At 43.4% G+C, this 25,292-nt stretch overlaps 1 protein-coding gene across 1 annotated transcript; it reads left to right on the top strand.

Moving 5' to 3' along the window:
- Window positions 1-518: 518 nt before the first annotated feature.
- Window positions 519-23,412, top strand: LOC147615158 (thioredoxin-like 3-1, chloroplastic). The gene is made up of 5 exons (XM_086779166.1): window positions 519-977; window positions 1,741-1,815; window positions 1,921-1,987; window positions 23,061-23,078; window positions 23,187-23,412. The coding sequence occupies exons 1-5, from the start codon at window positions 631-633 to the stop codon at window positions 23,286-23,288; spliced, it is 609 nt and encodes a 202-aa protein (XP_086635292.1). The 5' UTR covers window positions 519-630; the 3' UTR covers window positions 23,289-23,412.
- Window positions 23,413-25,292: the final 1,880 nt, after the last annotated feature.

Raw genomic sequence — 25,292 nt, 5'->3', positions numbered from 1 at the left:
CAACACATAATGGCTACTCCTCATAAAGGGAGCCTTAGAAAATAGAATAACCCGTCAATCGTACAATCACAATGACGAGGGTGGAACATTGATTTTCAATAGTGGACATATGGCCAGACACTCTATTTTAGTTATTATGGCACTCAAATTCAGTTTTCTCCATAGCATCCGGCAAGGTTATGTTCACAATTCTTTGCACAAAAACTTGTGTTCATGATAAATTTGTTTTCCACTGGGCCACGGTTAAAAAGGCCTCACGTGAAGGAAGCATCAAGCAACAAAAAGCTTCCAGCCTTAGTAGGCTAAACACCAACTGAATATGAGCTACTAATACAGTTGCTATTGGCTTGAAAATCTTACAATAATGTATGACTTGGTGCATCCTCCCTCAAATTTACTATCCCTATTGAATCAACTAGGAAAGCTCCAAAGTTTTTTCTTTTTTTAAACTTTTGTAAACTGGTTCGCGTGGCGGACACGTCAAATGTTTCCGTCAAATTCTGCCCAAGCGTGTAAGCACCTCAGCGTTTGGATAACGGACACTTGCGACACGCATCACTCAAAACACATGCACGCGAGCTCCCTCATTCATCATCAGCTCCTTCTAATGTTAAGGAACAACTGCAACTAATGGCTGCCGTCTTGACCTGTTTTCAGACAGCCCTCACAATCGCCCCTCACTCCTCATCATCACCACTCTCCTCTTTTACTTCTTCTTCTCCCTCTCACAAGGAACACCAAGCCATAGCCTTGCTGGAGAGCAGGTCTCTTGTTCCTTCAAGAACAACCAGCACCAGAAGCAAAAGCAGAAGCAGTAGCACAAGGAAGGCTTGGCGAACGTATTCTCTGTGGAACTCCCCTTTCAAGAAGCCGGAGAGCAGCTTGCCTGTAGAGCTGGAGGCCATCGCCAATGAAGAGCAGTTTGACTCAGCTCTGGCTACCGCCCAACAACGCTCTAAGCCTATTGTTGTCGATTGGTGAGTCCATTTTTTAAATGTTCTCATGTGCTCTCAATACATCGTATCATTAGATCTTTGACAGGTTTTCTGTACCTTCACCTGAATGCTACATGGTTGAGGTCCTCCAAGTAGCAATATCATACACGATAGAAAGCATCTGTTCAACACCACAAACTAGCATGAATGGAGTAAATCTAGTTCAAGAGTTCGGAGTATATCCACAAGACCGCAATGCAGCATGAATCTTCTTATCCCCACTTATGATATATGTAAGAAAGATTGCCTTTGTTAAGTTTGTGAATCCCCAACTCAACCTTGGCCATTGTGGATTTATCACCCAACAAATGTAAAATTGGTTTACTTAGGTTTTGGGTACACTGGAATCAAAGTAAACAAAGAAAAACATAGCCATGGCCATTGCATGTGTGTGTGTGAGAGAGAGAGAGAGAGAGAGAGAGAGCAATATTCCCAGGTGAAATGCAATCACCACTTTTGGATTTAAAATCTCCAAAGATTATTGTCTGAATTTTGACTACATGAAGTTCTTTTTCTCTGTTGACCATAGTAAACAGACAAAAACATAGCCATGGCCATTGTATGTGTGTAAGTTTTTTTTTTTTTTTTGGGTGTGTGTGTGTGTGAGAGAGAGAGAGAGAGAGAGAGAGAGAGAGAGAGAGAGAGTATGCCCAGGTGAAATCCATTACCACTTTGGACTTGAAATTTCCAAAAAGTATTGTCTAAATTTTGACCACATGAAGTTCTTTTGCTCTTTTACTGAAAGGATGGCAGCATGGTGCAGAAAGTGCATTTATTTGAAGCCTAAGCTAGAGAAGCTGGCAGCAGAGTTTCAACCTGAGTGAGTCAATTTTTTCTCGGTCCTTTTTAAGTTGGAACACATTCTTGGGGGCTTTCTGACCAAACTAATAAAGAAGCCTCACAATTACTCTATGCTGGCTTGCAGTGTGAAATTCTATTATGTGGATGTCAACACTGTGCCTCAAGCTTTGGTAAAACGGGCAGATGTTACGGTAATTTGCAAAATCATATTCTCCTGTTTGTAGTGAACTATCCAGCTCTATTACGCTTCAAGTAGTGCATTAGTTTAAAGGTAAGGTTGATAGTGTATCATACTTTGTGGATGTTTATCTTCTGCCCTGAGCTTGGTATGTTGTAGGCCCTTTGCACTTGTATATGTATAGATATGGTACTTGAGAATGCACTCATATTCAGAATGGTTAGTGGTAATCTCAAAACCATAGGACCAAACAGGGAGGGATTATATGCTTCTAATTAAGTGGGGGTTTTATTTGATTTTGTCCGGAGTTCTTCTCGATGAAGTTTTGACAACTGTGCGAATAAAGCTCAAGTAGTGTGTGATTTTGTGATGCCCTTGCAGCATCTACCCTTTCGAATATAGTCCTTGTTGCCTCTCTTGAGAACCTCCCTCTATATGTAGTGAACCTTGAGTTGGTGGGTGGGTGATGGTACCCATTTTTGGCAGAGGGTTGAGTTCTCAAGGTTGCCTAGAAGTGTTTTGCCTAACGTCAAATGGATCACTTGGCGCGAGCCTACACTTGGTGCTGTTGACTGACGCATATGGCGCGCACAACCCCAGGTTGTATCTGCCAGCTTATACTGGATAGGCGGAGATGTGTACGGTGAATAAGCGGGACATGTAGCGCATCGCTACCCCGCACCGTCAGTTGTAGTGTGTGTGTAGTGCCACGTATGTAAGGCACACTTAGTCATTTTCAGATGTAGAACACTCATAAGCAATAGAAAAGAACAGAGCCTAAGAAACTCCCTTCCACCATATCTGTGCGTGTGTATGATACTTGTCACACTCGTGACATGGTATCAAAGCCCATTAGGGGCTGTGGGTGTGTGAGTCATTAGCATGCAGGAAAACCTTAATCTTATGCTCTCAGTGAGTAAGCAGCCGTGAAGCTTTGCAGGAGGAGAAGATTCAGCCATTTTCTCTAATCTCTATCTCAAGAAGTGGATGTGCAGCAAAGGAAGAAGAAAGAGGACCTCTCAAACATTCACTTTGGAGCCCATTCTATCCATTTCTTTGTGGTCCAAGAGCATCCTACAGAAGTCGTGCAGAAAAATGGCAGCTTGACAGCCCTCCACTGTTTCAGCCATAACTTCTGCATACGGTATCGGATTGAGGAGTTCTAGTGCTCGAATCGAAGAGCACAACAAGCCCTACACGTCTGGGCAGTTATAGTGCACATTCTGTACGTTTTGCAGGTCTATTTTTGGCGCACAACAGAACTGTTCTGGTTTGGGACATCAAGTAGAAATTTGCTCATTACGGGTGCATTCCTTATCCATTCAAAGTGGTTGATGGTTTGTTTCGAAGCTCATTCAACAAGGAATGATCTGAGGAGGTGCTGATCTATAGTGCATACTAGGTTTGGAGTTGTGAAATGCATAAGGAAACTGCAGCCTTTACAGGAAATACAGCACATGTGTATTGGAAGTGCAAAGAGATTTGATGCTCTTTGGTGTTTGGGATGATGTATGGTATGCTACAATGTATGTGCAGCAGTGAGAAAGCTCAGATTTGAGGTGGTTCTTGGACGGATTATAGATTTTGTCATTGCCTTTTTTGGGACATTACGTGCTTGTGCACTATGCAGCTTGTGTTGGTTGCAGTTTGAGCAGTGGTTGTTCATTGGTTCATTGCATTTGAGTCCTGTTGGACATCTTCATTGCTTATTGTCCGTGTTGGACACCTAGTTAGGCAGAGATAAGTGACACGGGTTGGCTCAGGGGTTGGTAGGCTCCCCGAGCGACAGTAGGCCGGCTTAGAGGTTAGCGGGTTTAGGAAACCCTCTCTGCCGGAGGCCCTTTGGATGCTTTCTGATGTTGAGAGAGAGCAGATGCATTGACGCTGTTCAATGGATGTAGTGATACGGTTTATGCACATTTGGAGTCTGGACATAGAGATGTGCAGTCAGATTTTGCCTATTTTGTTGGGGAGACTACCGAATTTTTGTTGGGATTTTTTCTGCTTGGTGAAACATGTCATCGGAGAGCACGAATGTCAGTGTGATTACGGGCAAGAAGCTCGGAAAGAATAATTATCTTGCATGGAGATTCAGAATCAAGAACTTTCTTATTGGCAAAGACTTATGGGATGTAGTAGATGGCACAGAGGCCAGACCAGACCACAGGGTGATGATGCTGCAGTTAAAGCATGGGTGAAAAAGACTCATCAGGCTATTCATTACATGTCCATTACCATAGAGGATAGATACTTGGGTATATACAGAACAAGACTGCTGCCAAAGATATTCGGGATGCAATTGCCAAGCTATTCGAGACGAGCACTAAGGCTCAAAAGCTGCAGCTAAAACAAGAGTTGCATGATGTGGAGCGGAAGTCATCTAGTGTTCAAGACTGTCTTGAAGATCAGGAGCATTACCGACCAGCTTGGTAGCATTGGAGTCAAAGTTGATGATGATGGCTTAGTTGCAGCATGTTTGCATGGCTTGGGCAAGGAGTATCAGTCACTTGTCTCTAGTATCTCTGTGAGAGAACATCCCGTCATTCAATGACCTCATCCCCTTGATGATTAGTAAGGAGACTAGGCTGACCAAAGAAGGAGTCATTGCAAGCACAAGTGGTGCCTCTAGTAGCAAGTAGCAGGAAGAAAGAGGATCATGCATTAGTTGCAGGTGGCCGTGGTGGAAATGCACGAGGTCGAGGTTGAGGCCAAGGCCGTGGAGGCTACCAGGGTAATCAAAATCAGCCCCAGAACAACCAAAATCAGGGTGGATATGCACGAGGCAGGGGGAGCAATAGAGGCCGTGGTGGAGACCAGGCACAAGGAAGGAAACCCGGGTCTTGCAACTACTGTGGTATTGCAGGACATCATGCATATGAGTGCAGGGAAGAAGCAAGTGGACATACGCTCGAGAAAGATCCCATAGAGCAACTATGCTTCAGGAGATCAGACACATGGTGGAGACTTACTGGCTATGTAGCATGTCCTTGGTGCTATGCACAAGGCCGATGAGGAGTGGTATGTGGATTCCGGTGCGTCCAACCACATGACTCCTCATATCGAGTGGTTTGATACTATGAAGCCAGTGATACAGATGGCCTATGTCTACACAGGAGATGACACAAAGCATGAGATTACTTACACATACCGGGAATGAGCTTATCCAGGGTGACAATGGAGTTTCTCAGACACTTGGAGATGTGATGTATGTGCTCGGTATTACCAAGAATCTTGTGTCAGTTGGCCAAATGACTGAGTGAGGACTTGAGATTCACTTCAATAAGCATGGATGTATGGTGTTGGATACACAAGATAACATGCGTGTGGTTGCTTGTCATGTGCACAGTGTGTATCTACCGTGTGCTACACGCACGCAAGACTAGCTTCAAGGTTTGGGGAAACTTGGAACTAGGCAGGCTGATTGGCGAGCTGAGTTAGGGATAGACTAACGGGCGGGCATCCAAGCATGGAGGGGCAGGCGCCCAAGTGTGGACGCTCGATGACCGACCAAGAGCCTATAAAAGGGTGGCCAAGGTTAGTCATTAGTCATATAGAGTCTCGCATGTTTTGTGAGAGCTCTATGGTTTGGAGCGTGGATCTAGTGTAGACGTGCACTTGCTTTACGCAGTTGAGGCCGGCAGCAGTCTCAAGGCTCGCGAGGGTAGCTTCATGGCGGTATGGGACGCCGCGAGGTAGAGATTGGTCGATATGTCAACCTAGTTAGCTCAGCTCGTGGTTCGGTGGGGACAGCCAAGTCTGTGGGCTTGCCCACGGCTGTCATGGTTGGGTGGTGAGTCAGGCTTGCACCCCCTTCTTGTTTGTTTGTTTGCAGGTTTCGAGTCTCGTACCAGGAGCGTTTCACGAGGAGATCCTTTGGGGATTTGACAGCGGTATCAGAGCGTGCCTCGTGAATGAGTAAGTCGGTAGGTAGAGAAGATGAGGTCGAAGAAAAGATATGAGTTCAAGAAGCTTGTTTTTTGTCTATGCATACTTTTGTTTTTCAGATTAGTATGTGCTTTTTTCATCAAAGAAACCCGTGATGAGGGTGTAGGTAGTTAGCAGGGTTATTTGCTTTGCAACAAAAGCGAACATGCTTTTTTTTTTTTCTCTCTCAACAGTTCATACAACTGCAAAACACATCTTCAACCTTCTTCTTGGAACGAGAGAGACAACGAGAGAAGCGATTGATGGCTGTTTGCGGGTGTTGGGTACAAGCGTTACTACCGGTTGTTGTAGGCGCAGGCGTGTAGGCAGCCAGGCCTACGCAGTCGGTTAGGCTGGCGGGCGCCCAGGCCTACATAGCGAGGCGGCCAAGCCTAGGCGTAGGCCGGCGCGGACGCCTGAGCAAAGGCGGCGCCGGCATAAAAGCATGCGACGGTAGCCAGGTGGGCGACGGCAACAACGTAGGCGTCGGTAGTGCTAAATCCAAGAGGGGAGAGGAAAAAAAAACCAATAAAAGCATTCACGCCAACTTCAGTTTGCTTTTGTTTTTTTTAAGATTAAACTTTAAAAAAAAGAGAGTTTAAAGACCCCCCCTAAGGTTTAAAAGTGTTTTTTAAAAAGAAAATAGAATATACACACACACACACACACACACACACACACACACATATATATATATATATATATATATATATATATACATATATATATAAAAACACAAAAGCAAAAGCTCAAGTTGCTTTTGGAGAAGATAATATAAACCCCTTAAGTGGGCTTCTTGCCACACATCTCTCAAGTTCTCTCGCACTTTTCTTGTGCAAGATCAAATTTTCTCTCCACTTGCCCTCTTCATGATATCAACCCAAGAATCCGAGTTGGAGCCCCTTGTCGAACGCGAAGGCTTGGCGGTTACGGAAAATACCGATGCCGATCTTTTTGACGGTTATGTGTCCAAATCTGATTTCCAAGAGTTCAAAGTAGCTCTCGAAGCTTCTTCTTCGGAATGTCACGCACAAATCGCCGCGCAGATGCAAGCTTTGCAGAACTTCATCTCTCTTTTGACCACTATCCTATCTACTCTTTCGGGTATGGATACCTTGGTCCCTGCTTTAGGTCCCAACATTACTACGGAACAGTTCGGGGGCAAGCAAAAGCAGCGTACCAAGGAGATCGTGGACACTTGGCCACATAAGTGGCAAGTCCATTTTTAGTTTCATCCATATGATGATGGAAAAAAGATCCAGTTAGCAGCAGGTTTCCTCTCAGGCAAAGCTTTGCTTTGGTGGAAGGAACTCAACCCTAAGCCAATGACACAGGCACAATTCGAAGACGTCTTCAAGAAGGAATTCATCAAGAAAGAGGATGATTATGATGTTATTGCCCGGTTTACCACTTTGACCATTATCTCGCAGCATCTCACTTATGAGGTCTACCTCCAGAAGTTTAGCGACTTGCAGATGAAAGCTACAAAGATGGATCCCACTACTCTTTTGGGGTTCTTCGTAGCTAGTTTACCAGACTCATACCGTTTACAGGTTAAGAATAACAAATGCAAAACTTGGACGAAGCCATTCATTCAGCTCGTATCTATGATGATTCAATTGTCTCTTCCAAGTCTAAACACGTTATCGAGCAGGGGAACAAGCACAAAAGGAAGTTCTCCGCACCAATGGCTAACACAACTAAAGGAAAGTCTTCGGATCAACCTTCGAAGAATTCAAGTTCGACACCAGCGAAGGAGAAAAGACTTCTTAAGGCTTTGAAGCTCAAGAAGAAGGGACGTTGTTTCATCTGCGAAGAAAAAGGACACATGCGTAACGAGTGTCCGAAGCAAAAGGGTGCAAAGACCAACGCAGGACCCAAGCCAAAGGCAGCTAACCAGTTGTCTTTGACAGGTACGTCAGTTACTGTACTTTCTCGCCTTAGTATATATTCTGATTGTTTGTTCTGTTGTCATATATATAGGCAGTGATGTGTGAACACACTTAGGACCGTTGGGGTACTTTTTTCATCCTTAGGAGGTTTTTTTCCCCGGCTTGTATATACGCCCATCATTCTAGGGCTAACTTATCTTTGTACATTGACATAATCTAATACATTGTGTGCTGTGTGCATTCTTGCTTCTTCTTCTCCAAGCTTTGTGTGCTTTTCTGCAACCCTAATTCCAACAATTGGTATCAGAGCAGGCATCGGCTCCCAGGGCTATGCCGCTAGCACCCTCCGACTCACGTTCTACGATTGAGAAATTTCGACAGTGCAGTTTTTTGCAAAACAGGCATACGTATTCTATTGTGGACCGTGCTACATAGCACGAGTTGTTTTCTGTTCAGTCTTTGCTTCATTACAGGTAGCTTTTGCATCAGTTTCAATCAGTGGCCATGGCTGATAACAGCAATGATGTATTTCGCATGTTGTCTGCTGATGACAAATTGGATGGAGACAGCAACTACCCACTTTGGGCATACATGATGCAGCATGTTTTGGTTGCAAAAGGAGTGTGGAACATTGTGCAGGGTATGGATGTACGTCCAAGTTCTGTGGATGTAGGATCTGTTGAGGATGTTGTAGGTTCTAGCAGCTCTACTGTTGCTGCCGTTTTACCCACTGCTGAACAAGCTCGTTGGGATAGTAAAGATGCATAGGCTCATGCCTTGATTGCACTTTTTGTCAAACGTAATATCACTCCACATATTCATTGATTTTGATGAGACCTTTGTTCCCAGTCGTATGACTACCATTCGTAGCATTTGTGCATTGGTAGCTCATAATGGTTGGAATGTACATCAGTTGGACATAAAGACTGCGTTCTTGAAGGGAGATTTGCATGAGGAGGTGCATGTATTGTAGTCTCGTGGTTTTGTTCAAAGAGGGCAGGAAAACAAAGTGTGTAGGTTGAAAAAGGCTTTGTATGGTTTAAAGCAAGCTCCACGAGCTTGGTATGAAAAGATACATGCATATTTGACTGCACATGGTTTTCAGAATAGTCCAACAGAAAGCACTTTGTATGTTAAACGTGTGGATAATGTACATCTAATCATTGCGCTCTATGTCGATGACATGCTGCTCACAGGACCAAATGAGAGTCATATTGCTGATTTTAAGGCTGATTTGAATGCCTCTTTTGAGATGTCAGATTTGGGGCATTTGCATCATTATTTGGGGATACAATTTAAGCAATGTGATGAAGGTATTGCTTTGTGTCAGACAAAGTATATTGAGACATTGTTGCGGAGATTTGGCCTTGAAGACTGCAAGCCTATTGCTACTCCAATGGAGACAGGTTTGAAGTTGAGTCTTCATGATGCTGGAGATTACTTTGATGTCACACTCTATCAGACAGCTGTTGGTTGCCTCATTTATGTATGCATTACGAGGCCGGACATTCAGTTTGCAGTCTCACAGGTGAGCAGGTTTATGCATAGCCCAGGGTCTCAGCATTGGAAGACAGTTAAACGCATCTTTTGCTACTTGAGTGGCACCATACGTCTTGGGTTGTTTTATCCCAAGGGGGAATCGTTGCCGCCAGATTTACATGCTTTTTCGGACTCAGATTAGGCTGGTTGCTATAACACAAGAGTGTCCACAAGTGGTTTTTGTTTCATGCTCGGTAGCTCATGCATATCTTGGTTGAGCAAGAGGCAACCTACTGTGGCCACTTCTAGTTGTGAAGCTGAGTACAGGGCAGCTTTCACAGCTACGGTTGAGTGTGTGTGGCTCAGACGGCTTATGGCTGACTTGGGTGTTGGACAGGAGTCTGTCACCTCTATCTACATTGACAGTCAGAGCGCATTGGCAGTTGCGAGAAACCCAATTTTTCATGCTCGCACAAAGCACATTGAGGTGCATTATCACTATGTCAGGGAGAGACTCTCAGCAGGAGAGATCAGCTTGGTATATGTGCCAACACATGACAATCTCGCCGATCTTTTCACAAAGGCGCTTCCTCGTGAGAAGTTTGAAGCTTTCCGCAAAGCTTTGGGCTTGCTCTCCTTTGTGGACTGATCTACTTCGGGCATGGCACTTCCCTATACATGAGTGCCAGCTCTCGTTCACACCATCACTCCCAGGGGAGATTTGTTGCCATATATATAGGCAGTGATGCGTGTGAACACACTTAGGACCGCCTCCTGCAGTAACCCGTATAGTCTAAACAATTGCTCAATAAACTGCCGTGCTAATTGCGTAGCTGTAATAGTCTTTCAGGTCGGTAAAAATCTAGCCATTTTTGTCAAGCGATCTACCACAACCCAAATAGAATAGTGGCCTTGATGTGTTCTTGGCAATCCGGTAATAAAATCCATGGAAATACTTTCCCATTTATTACCTGAGATTTGCAAAGGATGCAACAACCCAGCCTATCTAAAGCGTTCAGCTTTATTTGCTTGACAAACTTGACACTTGAGAACATAATATTCTACATACCCTTTCATCTTTGGCCAATAAAAAGTGTGTTTCACTAACGACAATGTCCTGTGTACCCTAGGGTGTCTAGCAGAAGGGGCGTCGTGACACTCCTTAAGAATCTTGGACCGAATGTTCGGGATCTGTGGTACACAAATTTTGTCATTACAAAATAGTAAACCATTCCGAATCATCCACTGGCCTCCTACAGCCTGAATGGTAGGTTGTTCAGCATCAAGTCTTCGTCTATCAATGAGCTCCCGTCTTGGATCTTCTACCAAAATGGACCAAAATAACTATCAGTCTTGCAAAGCTCTCTCAATGACTGAAATAAGGTAGTAGAACTCTCGGTGAACGACAAAGTATTCACCTCTCTAATTCGACTAAGCGTATCTGCAACACTATTCATGGACCCTTTTCGATATCGAATCTCAAAATCAAAATCTTGCATTAACTCAACCCAACGAGCTTTCTTTCCTCTCAAGTCATCCGCATCACACACATACTTGATTGACTGATGATCACTCAATACCACAAACTTGGAGCCATATAAATAATGTCTCCAAACCTTGAGAACATGAATCACAGCATAAAGCTTCTTCTCAAGGGTTGGCCAACGAGATTGAGTGTCGTCTAGCTTTTTACTTTCTAAAGCAACAGGTCTACCATCTTGAAATAAAGCAGCCTTGATGGCATGGCATCGGTTTCAAGAACATAAGGCCGACTAGGATCGGGTAATGCTAAGATAGGTGCTTCCTTGACTTTATCTTTCAAAAGTCTGAAGGCCATATCCAAATCGTTATTTCAAGTGATAGGCTGATTTGACTTACGTCCAACAAGTCGGTCATCGGTAGAGTACTCCCGCACGGATTTCCGAAGAAAAACAACAAAACTGAGAAAAGAACAAAGTTGTTTCACTGTTCGTGATATAGGCCAATCCAGAATCTTCTGAACTCGATCCTAGTCAATGTTCAATCCATCTCTAGTGATCTTGTGTCCCAAGTAAATGATGTCCGTCATAAAAAACTCACATTTACTTAACTTAGCATATAGTCGATTCTGTCTTAAAATAGATAAGACAATCATGAGGTGTCTAACATAATCCTCAAGACTACGACTATATATCAAAATATCATCCCGGAACACAACCACAAATTTTCCCAAATGTCCACGAAAAAGATCGTTCATCATTTGCTGGAAAGTGGCTGAAGCATTAGTTAACCCAAAAGGTAATACGAGAAACTCGTAATGGCCATACCTAGTCTGAAAGGCGGTTCGTTCGACATGCCTTTCACGAATACGTATCTGGTGATAGCCAGTACGTAAATCTATCTTCGTGAAATATTTCACTCCTGCTAACCGGTCAATCAAGTCATCTGATCTAGGGAGAGGATAACGGTTCTTCATTGTCAGCTTGTTCAATCTCTTGTAATCTATACACATTCTCCAGGTATTGTCCTTCTTTCTCCTAAGCAACACAAGTGCACCCCAAGGTGATTTACTTGGACAGATCTGGCCCATCCTCAAATAATCTTGGAGTTGTTTAGCAAACTCATCTTCCTCAGCTTGGCTCATCCTATAAGGTGGAATACTAACAGGATGAGCACCAGAGATCAAGTCAATACGATGAGCTACTACCCTTGCAGGTGGTAAACCCGATGACAGTTCCTTAGGAAATACATCTTGAAACGAATCAAGTATCTTCTGTAATTCTTTACTTTCAAATACACTTAATTCATTGACATCCATGAAAGGTATGAGAAATGAAGAAAGTGGAATCAATACACAATGGAAAGCGGTATACAAAGAAGAATCCATTATATTTTCAAAATCAACTCTATTTACAAGAGGATCCTGAGAGGGATGTATACAATCACCTAAAATACTATACTGGTGTTCCTATGCTGAAAAGAAAGAATATGACTAGACCAATCTATCTAAACTTGAAGAGTCTTAAACCACGCAATCCCTAATAACAAGTCTATATGTTCTAGATGCATAATATAGCATTCCAGAGTATCTTTGTAGTCCTGAATCTAGATTGGTAGCATCTCCACCTTTCGATCCCATACTTGCCTTCCTGCAGGTAGGCGTACCTCATAGGTATGATCGCTAGGTGACGTATCAAGACTCAATTTCTGCACAAGTTTGTAGTTAACAAAGTTGTGTGAGCTACCAGCGTCTAGAAGAATGTGGATTCTATAGCCATTCACTTCTCCATAAACTCGGAGAAGATCATGTAAGCCAAAAACTTTAGAGTTCAACATGTTGGAATTAGGGTTGCAGAAAAGCACACAAAGCTTGGAGAACAAGAAGCAAGAATGCACACAACACACAGTGTATTAGATTGTGTCAATGTACAAAGATAAGTTAGCCCTAGAATGATGGGCGTATATACAAGCCGGGAGAAAAAACCTCCTAAGGAGGGAAAAAGTGCCCCCATAGTCAGTGATAGGGACTGTAAGTTTACGAGTGATTTTTGGAAACTTGTTTTTGAGAAGTTGGAAACAACTTTGAATTTGAGTTCCTCAGATCATCCTCAATCTGATGGCCAGACTGAAAGAGTGAATCAGATTTTGGAGGATATGCTTCGGGCATATGTAAACAAAAGACAGAGTTCATGGGAGGATTATCTTCCTATGTTAGAATTTGCATATAACAGTACTAAGCATACGAGTACAGACAGGTTTTAGTCCTTTCATGCTTATGTATGGTTTTCAACCTAGATCACCTGTTATAGTGGGTTTCTCAAGACTTTAGCATGATGCAGCACGTAATTTTTTGCAAGATATGCAAGAAATGTTACAAGTTGCGAAGGAATCTATTAGAAGTGTTCAAAATGACAGATTTTATTCTAATAGACATCGTTCACCCAGAGAGTACTCTAAAGAAACGATGGTATATTTGCGAGTTTCGAAAGATTCCGAGACTTTACGGACAAGTCGATCTCCGAAATTATCCCCTAGATACTGTGGACCATTTCGTATTGCACAACGGATTGGTTCAGTTGCATATGAATTGAATTTGCCTTCTCATGTTAAAGTTCATCCTGTATTTCATGTCAGTAGACTTAAGGAAGTACTGGGTGGAATAGATCAATTAGTTTAGTTACTCCTCAAGAAATCATAGATATCGAGGACATGACATTTGTTCCACACGAACCTGAAAAGATTCTTGGATTTCGTGAAAGAAGATAGCGTAATACGCTTATCACGGAATACAAGATTAAGTGGAAGGATCGTGTTGAGGAGGACACTACATGGGAGACATTGACTACTCTTCAGAGAGATTACCCTGGCTTTTTAGTGAGCTCAAGAGTGAGCTCTTAGAGGAAGGAGGGTATGTCATGTTCAGAGTGTGTATCTACCATGTGCTTACACGCACGCAAGACTAGCTTCGAGGTTTTGGGAAACTTGGAATTAGGCAGGCTGATTGGCAAGTTGAGTTAGGGATAGACTAACGAGCGGGCACCCAAGTATGGACGGTGGGTGCCCAAGTGTGGACGCCCGATGACCGGCCAAGAGCCTATAAAAGGGTGGCCAAGGTTAATCATTAGTCATATAGAGTCTCGCATGTTTTGTGAGAGCTCTATGGTATGGAGCTGGATCTAGTGCAGACGTGCACTTGCTTTACGCAGCCAAGGCTGGCAGCAGTCTCGAGGCCCGCGAGAGTAGCTTCGTGGCGGTATGGGACGTCGCGAGGTAGAGATTGGTGGGTACGTCAACCTAGTTAGCTTAGCTCGTGGCTCGGTGGAGACAACCAAGTTTGTGGGCTTGCCCACGGCTGTCATGGTTGGGTGGTGAGTCAGGCCTTCACCCCCTTCTTGTTTGTTTGTTTGCAGGTTTCGAGTCTCGTACCAGGAGCGTTCCACGAGGAGATCCTTTGGGGATTTGACATTGCTTGTGGCAAGAAGGTTGGCCGTATGTTTAAGTTGAGTGCCATTATGCCTAGGGAGAGGCAGGAGAATTTGGCCATGCCTACCGCTGAAATTTTTGACATTGAGATGTGGCATAAAAGAATTGGTCACATGAATTTTCAGCGTCTACAAGGACTCCCCACCGCAAATGTAGTTACAGGTGTACACATGTTTAAAGTCACAGGGCCGTCATGCGTATGTGGTGCTTGCCAGATTGCCAAGCAAGCTCGCAAGTCATTTCCCAAGGAGGGGAAGAGAGCACAGAGAGTGCTAGAGTTGGTGCACACTGACGTATGGACGGCTTCTCAGCCTAGCATGAGTGGGCTGACGTATTATGTGTCTTTTGTGGATGACTTTATGAGGAAGTCTTGGGTGTATTTTATGCAGGAAAAGTCAGAGGTGTTTGACAAGTTCAAGCTCTTTCGCACCATGGTTGAGAGAAACCGGACAGAGGATAGTTAACATCCATTCGGATGGAGGGGGAGAATACATGTAGAGGGAGAGAGTGCTAGAGTTGGTGCACACTGACGTATGGACGGCTTCTCAGCCTAGCATGAGTGGGCTAACGTATTATGTGTGTCTTTTGTGGATGACTTTATGAGGAAGACTTGGGTGTATTTTATGCGGGAAAAGTCAGAGGTGTTTGACAAGTTCAAGCTCTTTCGCACCATGGTTGAGAGAGAAACCGGATAGAGGATAGTTAACCTCCATTCAGATGGAGGGGGAGAATACATGTAGAGGGAGTTCACAAATTATTTGGATTCGCATGGCGTACAAAGACAAGTATCATGTGCGTATACACCGCAGCAAAATGGTGTGGCAGAAAGGAAGAATCGCAGTATTGCTGAAGTTGGAAGGGCACTTTTAAATGAAAAACACATGCCTAGACATTTTTTGGGCAGAAGCAGTGCGATGTGCCGTTTACATCATGAATAGGATGCCCACTACAGCAGTGCACAATAAGACGCCAGAGGAGATGTACTCGGGGCAAAAGCTAGATGTGTCCCACTTCAAAGTTTTTGGGTGTATTTGTTATGTACATGTGCCAGTCGAAAAGAGGAAGAAGCTCGATCCCAAGGCAGAAAAATGTGTCTTTGTTGGATATGTTTTAGAAACAAAAGGCTACAGATACTATAACCTAGTCACTCGTGAGCTTCGCATTAGTTGTGATGTAGTCTTTGACGAGCTTAGTAGTTGGTATTCTCCGGTGGTCACCACGCATGATACATTCACTGATATGGATGGCAATGTAGTGCAAGGACAGGCACAAACAGTAGGTGCACATACCTCAGGAAGTGGTGTGACTACAACGGATTCTAGCAGTCCATGGTCTGGGCGGTTGAGAGCACATGCAGGTGGCTCCAGGATGGTCAGAAATGCATGTTCTATGGCTGATCTTACAGCAGCAAATCAGCCCACATCATTTGAGTTTACGGGCTCCAGGTCAGCCCCAAACAGCCCAGAGTCACATGGTATAGGGAGTACCAATGTACAGCCACTTGTTGATGGAGGTCACAGCACTAGTGTGACTTCAGGGATTGCTGATTTTGAGCAGTAGATTGGTGTACAACCTCTTGCAAGAAGTTCAATGGAGACTACTTTACCAAGCCCTTGTGTCCTTTTTAACCCCTTATTTTTCAAATCATTTTTTGCATGTTGCTCTCTATCAAGCTAGAGAAGTTTGAGGATGCCATAGAGCAGCCAAAGTGGGTACATGCCATGGATGAGGAGATGGATGCCTTAGAGCGGCAAGGTACATGGTCACTTGTGGACTTGCCTGAGGGCAAGAATGTCATTGGCTGCAAATGGGTGTATAAGATCAAACACAATGCAGATGGCAGTGTTAGTTGCTACAAGGCTCGGTTGGTAGCTAAGGGCTATGCTCAGTAGTATGGCATAGACTATGAGGAGACATTTAGCCCAGTCGCCAAGATGGCCACAATTCGTATGGTGGTTGCATAGCTACAGCTAATAGGTGGAAGATGCGTTCTTGAATGGAGAGTTGACTGAGGAAATCTACATGTAGCAGCCACCTGGATATGAGGATGAGAGATACCCACATCGAGTATGTCGATTGCGCAAGGCAATCTATGGACTAAAATAAGCTCCAAGAGCATGGCATGGTCGCATCACTAGCTACTTGCAGCAGTTGGTTTTTTATGCATGTCCATCAGATTCATCTTTGTTTGCACTAGTTTGGGGGAGTGACAAAGTGTTGATTATTTTGTATGTTGATGACCTCATAGTTACCAGGAACAATGAACATCTCATAGCTCAGGTGAAGGCTCAATTGCAGGAAGAATTTGAGATGAAGGATCTTGGGGTACTCAGATATTTTCTTGGCATAGAGGTTGTGAAGGTTGGAGATGATACATGGATGTTGCAGCGTCAATATGCCTTGGATACGTTGGCAAAGTATGGTATGACGGCATGCAAGCCGATGAGTACACCACTTGATCCGAATGCTAAGTTGTCAGTGCGTGAGGGTGACGAGATAAGAGGACGTGAACATGTATAGGCGCATGGTAGGAAGCTTGATCTATCTCACCATTACACGTCCGGACCTTAGCTATGCAATTGGTGTTGTAAGTCAGTTTATGGAGTTACCCAGGAAACCTCATCTAGATGCAGTACGCAGGATCATGCGCTATGTGAAGCATACAATTGGTTATGGATTGCACTTCAGGGCTGATGTAGAGCCCGAGCTATATGCATACACAGATGCCGATTGGGCAGGTAGTGCAGACGATAGGAGATCCACGTCAGGCTGTGTATTCAGTCTTGCAGGAGGTGCAATATCATGGATGTCTAAAAAGAAGCCTACGGTTGCTTTGTCGTCTACAGAGGGGCAGCAGTTGTGGCATGTGAGGCCATGTGGTTATGCAGCTTGCTAGAGCAGATTGGCTATCATGTGGTGGATCCCGTACCTCTTTATTGTGACAATATTAGCAGCATCATGCTTGCTAAAAATCCAGTGTTTCATGCTCGCACATAATACACAGAGGTTCACTATCATTTTATTCGGGAGAAGGTGCTTAGTGGAGAGGTAGATCTACAGCATGTTTCTACAAAGCAGCAGGTTGTAGACATTTTTACCAAATCATTGCCCTGGGAGAAGTTAGAGTACTTCCGCCATGCTATGGGAGTACACAGCTACACAGCTTGAGTGATGCAAGCTCATGCACTCATCCTCCTCGTGACTTGAGCTTGAGGGGGAGTGTTGATGCATATGGTGCACACGACGCGAGGTTGTATCCGCCTGCTCATACTGGATAGGCGGAGCACATGTGTACGGTGAATAAGTGGGACATGTAGCGTATTGCTACCCCGCACTGTCAGTTGTAGTGTGTGTGTGTAGTGCCATGTATATAAGGCACACTTAGTCATTTTCAGATGTAGAACACTCATAAGAAATAGAAGAGAACATAACCTAAGAAACTCCCTTCCACCATATCTCTGTGCGTGTGTATGCGTGTATGATACGTGTCACACTTGTGACAGGTGCGAGCCTATCCTCCTCGTTGATTGCATAAGGGAACAACCCCTGGAGGCAAGAGCTCTGGACCTTCACCAGGCTGCCTCCCCCCCCACAACCCTTGTGGCCTCACCATTGGACCTATCTCCAGTAAGCAGCAGCAGATGTGCCCGGGAGAAGGTACAGAGGGAGGGAGGGGCCGGGTGAAGGGGGATGGGTAGAAGGCAGGGACGGGGCTCTCTCTCTCTCTCTCTTTCTCTCGCTATCGAGTCGTATCCCCATCTGATGATATCCCACTCCAGCCCTTTTGTGGATGTGGTGTCCCCTCTCTGTGTTTGTGTCATCCACACACCAATTATCTACCTTCATCATGTGTTGCACCCTAGCTTTTAACATAGCAATTTCAAAGCAGCTTTCTTTTCCTTCCACTAGTGTGGCCCGTGTAGTTTTTGGAACGTCAAGTTGATTCGAAATGCCTTGAAGAGTATAAAAAAAGTTTGATTCTAATTCAGTGCTTGAGCTTGACCCCTGCTTTATCATGAGCCTCTATATGGGGTAGGCAATGGGAAGAAGGATGACATCTTGTGTGTTATCATGTGTCCATCTATTCTTTGCCTTCCACATCCAGTCTGGACTCTGAATTGCTTATGCTGGAGAGACAACTGTAGTTTTCTGGGTGAGCTGGTTTTCTCTTTGCTGTTCATGAAACCCCGCATTTTTTGAGCCCATCTTAATGTGCACACAATTTTTTAAGGTTAGCAGATATACTAGAAAGAGGTCTTCTCTTAGTCTTCAAGAATCTTAAGTAGGCAATTGTTACATGCCCCACTCTTGCATGTATAATTCTGTGGAAGTTTTGATGCCACTGCTTCATGGGCTGCGGAAGATACGTGATTGAGTACTTTGGTGCATTAATTGAAGAGGACGGATATGAGAGAGAATACCCCAAACACTTGACTGGGCCCTAATAACCCAATGAAGGGCACCCATCTTGGGTTTATTTTGCTTTATTATGAAGTTGAAATGAGTACAATGCAGATGTTCTTGAAATGAGTACAATGCAGATCTCAACTCTTAACTGAGCTTTGGCTTGTGTAGCCAAACTTTTCACAAGATGGGATTCTATTGCATAGTTACAGGAAATGGCTGTTTCGGCCCCTTCAGAATGCGGAAACTCTGTTTCCCATTCCATGCTGTTCCCTCTGTTTCTCAGTTCCCATCCTTATTTTCTCATGATTGTGTATGTATTTTGACATTATGCCATTCTGTTTCCATTTTTTTTTTCCAACTGGCCTTTTGCCCAAGATCCTCCCATAGTTACCAAATTTCACTGTCCGTAGACAGCTGTCCGGAGGCGCTTATTTATCCACCTGTAGGCGATGCCGCCGAGGAAGCACCTTCACCACTTGAGCTATCCATTTCCATTCTTGTTCCTGTTCCCTAACCATTCGGCCCCTTCAGAATGCGGAAACTTTGTTTCCCATTCCATGCTGTCTGTTTCCCTGTTCCCATTCTTATTTTCTCATGATTGTGTATGTATATTGACATTATGCCATTCCATTTCCATTCTTGTTCCCATTCCCTATCCGTACTACAGTCCCATTTACGTTCCTTGTCCATGCAACTATGGTTTATTGACCCAAATGGGGTCTGTGCCAGAACAAACTGGCTTCTAAATACTCTGCACCAAAACACTGAAGAAGAGTGTTGACTTGTCTTCGATTCATGATTGCTGGGATGCCTTGATTGATGCTCTGGTTGACTTGATCAGGATGACTAGAATGGGAGGAGGACGGGCGTATATTGCAAGATCTGCCCCCTTCTGCTGATTGGTGTGGCTGATGTTTTGATTGACCTGATTAGGATCAGAGATTAGATGACTAGAATTACACGTGGGGTGTGTGTGTGTGTGTGGGAGCATATATTGATACCAAGTTCTACACCCACTATTGGGCATCGATGACGTTAGTGGGGATGTCGTAGTATCTAGTCCATACTATGCATGATGGAGTTGATGGTTTATTGTCTTGTGGATGACTACCATGAGGTTATAAATTGCACTTTCATATAAGGTGAATTTGGGCATGTTCCTGGGTTCATCTAGGTGTATATCTTTATGCTGTATTAGCGGACATGCAAATTTTACATTGTGAAGTTTTCGTCCAAGTTGTAGCCAGTTGATATTGATTCTTTCGATCTTTATTGGTGCATATGCCTTATCAACTACCTTTTTTGTTGTACTAATTCTTCCTATTTGTTATGATCCTTAGTGCTGGGCGTCATTATGGCTGAGTCTGCCCTGTATCTCCGGAGCTTGACAGAAACTCAATACACAGACCTTTGTATGAATGTATGCTCTTATGTGGTGTGTGTGTGTGTGTGTGTGTGTGGGAGCATATATTGATACCAAGTTCTACACCCACTATTGGGCAGTGATGACGTTAGTGGGGATGTCGTAGTATCTAGTCCATACTATGCATGATGGAGGTGATGGTTTATTGTCTTGTGGATGGTTTATTGTCTTGTGGATGACTACCATCAAGCCTCCGACCCAGGTTTGACTGGGAGAGCACATGGAGTGGCGTGCGCACGTGGGCATTTTAGAGAAAAAGCTTCACGTTTTCAAAAGGCGTTCCGTTCTTTTCTGTAGAGTGTCAGAACCGTCAGGATCGAGCAGCATCGCTGTTTGATCGGCGGAGAGAAGCAAGTGTACAGCGTGGGGGACTTGCAGAGGATCAGCGCTTCTTAAATCATCTAGGTATATATATGTACTCCAGCTGTGGGGGGTCCACCCTGGGAGCAGTGACTTGCTCCCACTGGAGCTGGTGACAGGTTCCCCTTTCTCTTTGCACCTCAAGAAACCCTGGTTCTGAACCACCTTAAGGCATTCTTTGTCTGAACTGCCTCAGAAAGAACCATGGCTTTGATGTGCCTCAAGAAGAACCTTTCTTTGATACCCGTGCTACATGCAACATGGCCTTAATTCACTCTGGTTCCAATGTTACATGCCCTACTCTTGCATTGACTACTCTGCTGAAGCTTTTGATGCCTTTGTTACATGGATTACAGAAGATAAGTGATTGAGGTGTGCGCTAAACTACTGAAGCGAAGCGAATAATTTTCTCCTTCCCTTGCTTGATTGATCTCTGGCATATGTATCCAGGCTGAACAGAAGATGGGAACTTACCGATCTGAACGGTGTCACTGCTGGAACAGACTATGTTCTGAGCAGAAATCCTGAGACACTGTTTTGTAGGTCTGCAGCAAAATGCTGATGCCTTTGCTCATCTAGTAAGGAAGAGTGCTGACTTGTCTTGGACTGATTTTCTGCCGGATGCCTTGATTGATGCTCAACTTGACCTGAATTGGATCCGAAATCAAATGACTGGAATGGGAGGAGGATGGGCCTACATAATAGGGCAAGATCTGCCCCCTTTTGCTTGTGGGCCTGCTGTTCAACCTTCTACCAGACTTGCTGCTACCTGACCAGCTGCTGTACCTGCCCAGAGCTGTCTGTCCAAACCTGTCGAGATGGTTTGCCCGTCTATCGATTTGGGCATCTTGGCTGCTGACCAATTATCTTCATGTCCAGCGCTCGGCCCTTGACCTAATGAGCTATCTTGGAGATCTGTACAAACGCCAACTTCAAGTCGGTTACAAAACTATGAAGGGTTTGCGCAAGACTAACTGCTCTTTGGACTTACCCGGCCTTTCGTAATGGTTGATGGTTACGGGAGACTGGTTCGTGGGACTTGGGATCACAAAATGCTTAGTGCTCATCACTAACCCATGTCTGTCCAAACCTGTCGAGATGGTTTGCCCGTCTATCGATTTGGGCATCTTGGCTGCTGACCAACTATCTTCATGTCCAGCGCTCGGCTCTTGACCTAATGAGCTATCTTGGAGATCTTTACAAACACCGGTTACAAAACTATGAAGGGATGTCATAGGTCCCCTGACCCAAGAGGCTATCCCACTGTGCTGCCCAGAAGGGGGGTAGGTTCCAAATCTGACACATTTTAAGTGTGCACTCACACAGGCACGCACACGCGCCTACTGCACATGGGTGGAACCACGACATAGAAAGTACATGGTCAGGAGGGATGCTGGGACATACATGGGATCTAACCCTAATGCTGGGCAAGGTACAGCAGGACTGTGATGAGGTGGACCGTGCTGATGAAGATTACAAGACATTCACCTTTAGGGATATATTACGCAGGTTTTTGGTTTCCCCAGAGTAAGATGTACACATGGTGTTGGGATTTGAGGTTGAGTAATTATCTAACTCATCATAGTTAATTTCTGCTTTTTGTGGGATTTCTCTGAGAGTTGCTTCATAGCTGAACATATGTAAAAGACAACGGATATTTATCTAATATATAAATAGATTTCTCGAGAAAAAAAAGTGCAAGTTTTGGGTTAGTGATGTGCACTGAGCATTTTGTGATCCCAAGTCCCACAAACTAGTCTCCCGTAACCATCAACCATCAAGGAAGACCGGGTAAGTTCTAACAGCAATTAGGCTTGCGGGAAGCTAGCTCGAGAAAGTTGTGCTTTCTTAAAATTTCAAGATAGTTTATTGGAAGGACCGCTCAAGGGAGTGTGTAGTTTCTTATCCATTGCTTTCCAAAGCTGACAAGCTTTTTTTTTAAATTTTAGAAATATTTAATTAAGTGTTAAATCATCTGCAATGTGGCCAACCCTTGTTTGTTGCCAGTACCCTCTTGTATTTATGTGTGTGCATGTACAAGTGTGCATGTGCAGGTGTGCTAGTCATCATGGTTGAGAATGCCCCATCATGGTTGAGTATGCCTTTCATCTCAAGAGAAGTGATAAAAACTTGCTATAATGGTTTTTGTGAAGACTTGTCCACTAGAAGGGATATATCTTTTTGCATGAACCTGCTTTGGAACTTATGACATGAATGAGGTTGGGTGTGTGTGTGTGTGGGGTGGGTGGGGTTATGCACGCATACATACATGCATATAAATAGATAGATATACTTACGCGCGTGCACGCACGCGCACACACATAAACACACACGCACACAAATACATGTATGTATGTATGTATGTGTGTGTGTGTGTGTCTCTCTCTCTCTCTCTCTCTCTCTCTCTCTATATATATATATATATATATATATATATATATATATATATATTATATCCGAATTGCATCTGAACACAACAAGAAAAATCCAGGTTGCTTGCCACACATTTGTCCATGCATGATTCGAATATATATATATATGTGTGCACAGCTCATAACAGAACTTAAAATTTTCATCGGTGCATATATCCTTTTTTTAATCTTTTTGGTTGTGTCACATGTTCCAACTTGGGTTGCCAGAAAATGCCAACTATCCAGGTGACTACCTTCATAACCAAAGTTTTTTTCAACCTTTTAGTTGTGGATTTCCATGTTTATTAAGGTTGTATTTTGAGAATTCTTACATAAATTCTACTTTTGATCTAGTTATGGAAAGATGGAGAGAAATGTGATGAAGTCATTGGAGGCCACAAGGCTTGGTTAGTAATTGATGAAGTGCGAGAGATGCTACAAAAGCACGTAAGATAATGTGTAAAATATGTATTTAAAAGTGATGGATTTTGCATCACATGTATCATAGGGTTCATCCTTGAATGAAGTTGTATATTAGTATGGAAAGTTTCCACAATGTTAGATGCTTTCCTGTGCTTAATTTAAGTGAAGCTTCTATGTACATTCTTGCAAAGGGTTAGGATTTGTTGTTTTGCGCAAGGGATTTGTTTCTAGAGTCAAGATTTCAGATTACTTTGACTCATCAACTCAAGCGTGAACGTTAACTAAAACTAGTATTGGACCCGTGCGTTGTTGCGATAAGTAGAGTTCCAAGATTTAGGTCATGTTTTAAGTAAACACAATATATTATTTCAAGTGACTTCATATATACATATCTCAAAATAACATCCATGTCTCGTAGATTTATAGCGAAAATAAAAATATCATAGTAATGTACCATACGAAGATGCAAAAAAGAACCAATATTACATATTCTCAAAATGCACCACAAATATGTATTCTCAGTCAGTAATGTCAGAATCAACAAATTGAATTCTTCTCTTGTGAGAAGGATCATTCAATTGTCTCCTCACAATAAGCTCTCTATTGTAAAGCGGTGATCTATCTCGCACATGCTCTACTATCGATGAATGCAAGGATCTGCACAAACAACACAACGATAAATCAAATCTCAAAAAGACCTGCACATAAGAACATATCGATAAATAAAATCTTAAAAAAATCTTATAATAGAAAAACATAATCAAAATTACCTCGTACAATAGAACATCGAGTGGATGGTATATAAGGAGCTCTAGTATAAAATCCAATCATGATGGATGTAAGAAACAACCAGTCATCGGGTACTGAATACCTCTCAAATGATGCAAAGCATCTGTTCATCTCTTTTTAAAATAAATAGACACTCCACTTCTCATCAAGAATATCGATCTTGTACCTCTCGATGCCTTCGTCGCTCGCGATAACTCTTATCATAAACGTATCAATGTCATGCAATATCTTAAAATAAAAGTATAACAAATAGTTTGATAGGTGAGGTATACTATGTTCGCCTCTACTTCTTACAATATGTAAAGGATCTAAGTCATTTGAAGATTTGTATTCACTCAATGGTCACATCTATCCTTCTTTCAAGGCAGCTTGCATTGTCAGAGGGATACTGGAAGATGATTCTGAATGGGTTGCATGTATGGAGGAAGCATCATCCATACAAAATGCCTTGCAGTTGAGATGTCTTTTTGGTACTATATTGCTATTTTGTGAGCCTTTCTGTCTAGGAATATTGTGGGAGAGATTTCGAGAAGAAATGATAGAAGATTTTCTAGACCAGTTATCGAGAAGCAGGGGTCAGTTCACTGGTATTGAACAATTAGCTGAAACTCATGCACTATTGCATTTAGAAGAAATTCTTCGTGCTCAGAGACGGACATTGGTAGATTTTGAAGGAATACCTGAACTAAACAAAACTGATTTGGAAGTATTGGGTGAAAATAGATTGCTTTTGGAAGAGAGATCTTTTGATAGTGTCGAACAATCTAACCTGTCAACATTAACAGATAGTCAGCGTGTTGCTTTCGATGCTGTAATGCATGCAATTGCGACAGATGCAGGTGATATTTTTTTCCTAGATGGTTTGTGGGATCGGGCAAGACCTATGTGTATAATTGCTTGCTTGCGCGAGTACATGGACAAGGGCATGTTGCTTTGGCCACTGCATCATCAGGTATTGCTTCTCTACTCTTGGCGAATGGACGTACTGCACATTCTAGATTCAAGATACCTCTAGAGCTAAATAATTCTTCAACTTGCAAAATCCCTGTATATGGACAACTTGCAGAGGTTTTGAGAGTTTAAAAGCTCATTATTTGGGATGAGGCTCCAATGATTCATCGTTATGCTTTTGAAGCATTGGATAGGAGCTTACAAGTTGTATTATTCTCGGATAAACCATTTGGTGGAAAGGTTGTATTAATGGGGAGAGATTTTAGACAAATCTTGCCTGTTATTATGAAGGGAAGA

This window comes from Cibotium barometz, chromosome 40 (assembly GCF_041138505.1).
Source record: "Cibotium barometz isolate CiBa-2024 chromosome 40, ASM4113850v1, whole genome shotgun sequence".
NCBI classification, from domain to species: domain Eukaryota; kingdom Viridiplantae; phylum Streptophyta; class Polypodiopsida; order Cyatheales; family Cibotiaceae; genus Cibotium; species Cibotium barometz.
This window is presented reverse-complemented; position numbering and strand designations above follow the sequence as displayed.

Coding starts and splice junctions, on each gene's coding strand:
- LOC147615158 (XM_086779166.1), top strand. CDS start 631: ATGGCTGCCGTCTTGACCTGTTTTCAGACAGCCCTCACAATCGCCCCT. Junction 978..1,740: donor AAGCCTATTGTTGTCGATTG/GTGAGTCCATTT, acceptor TTTTACTGAAAG/GATGGCAGCATGGTGCAGAA. Junction 1,816..1,920: donor GCAGCAGAGTTTCAACCTGA/GTGAGTCAATTT, acceptor GCTGGCTTGCAG/TGTGAAATTCTATTATGTGG.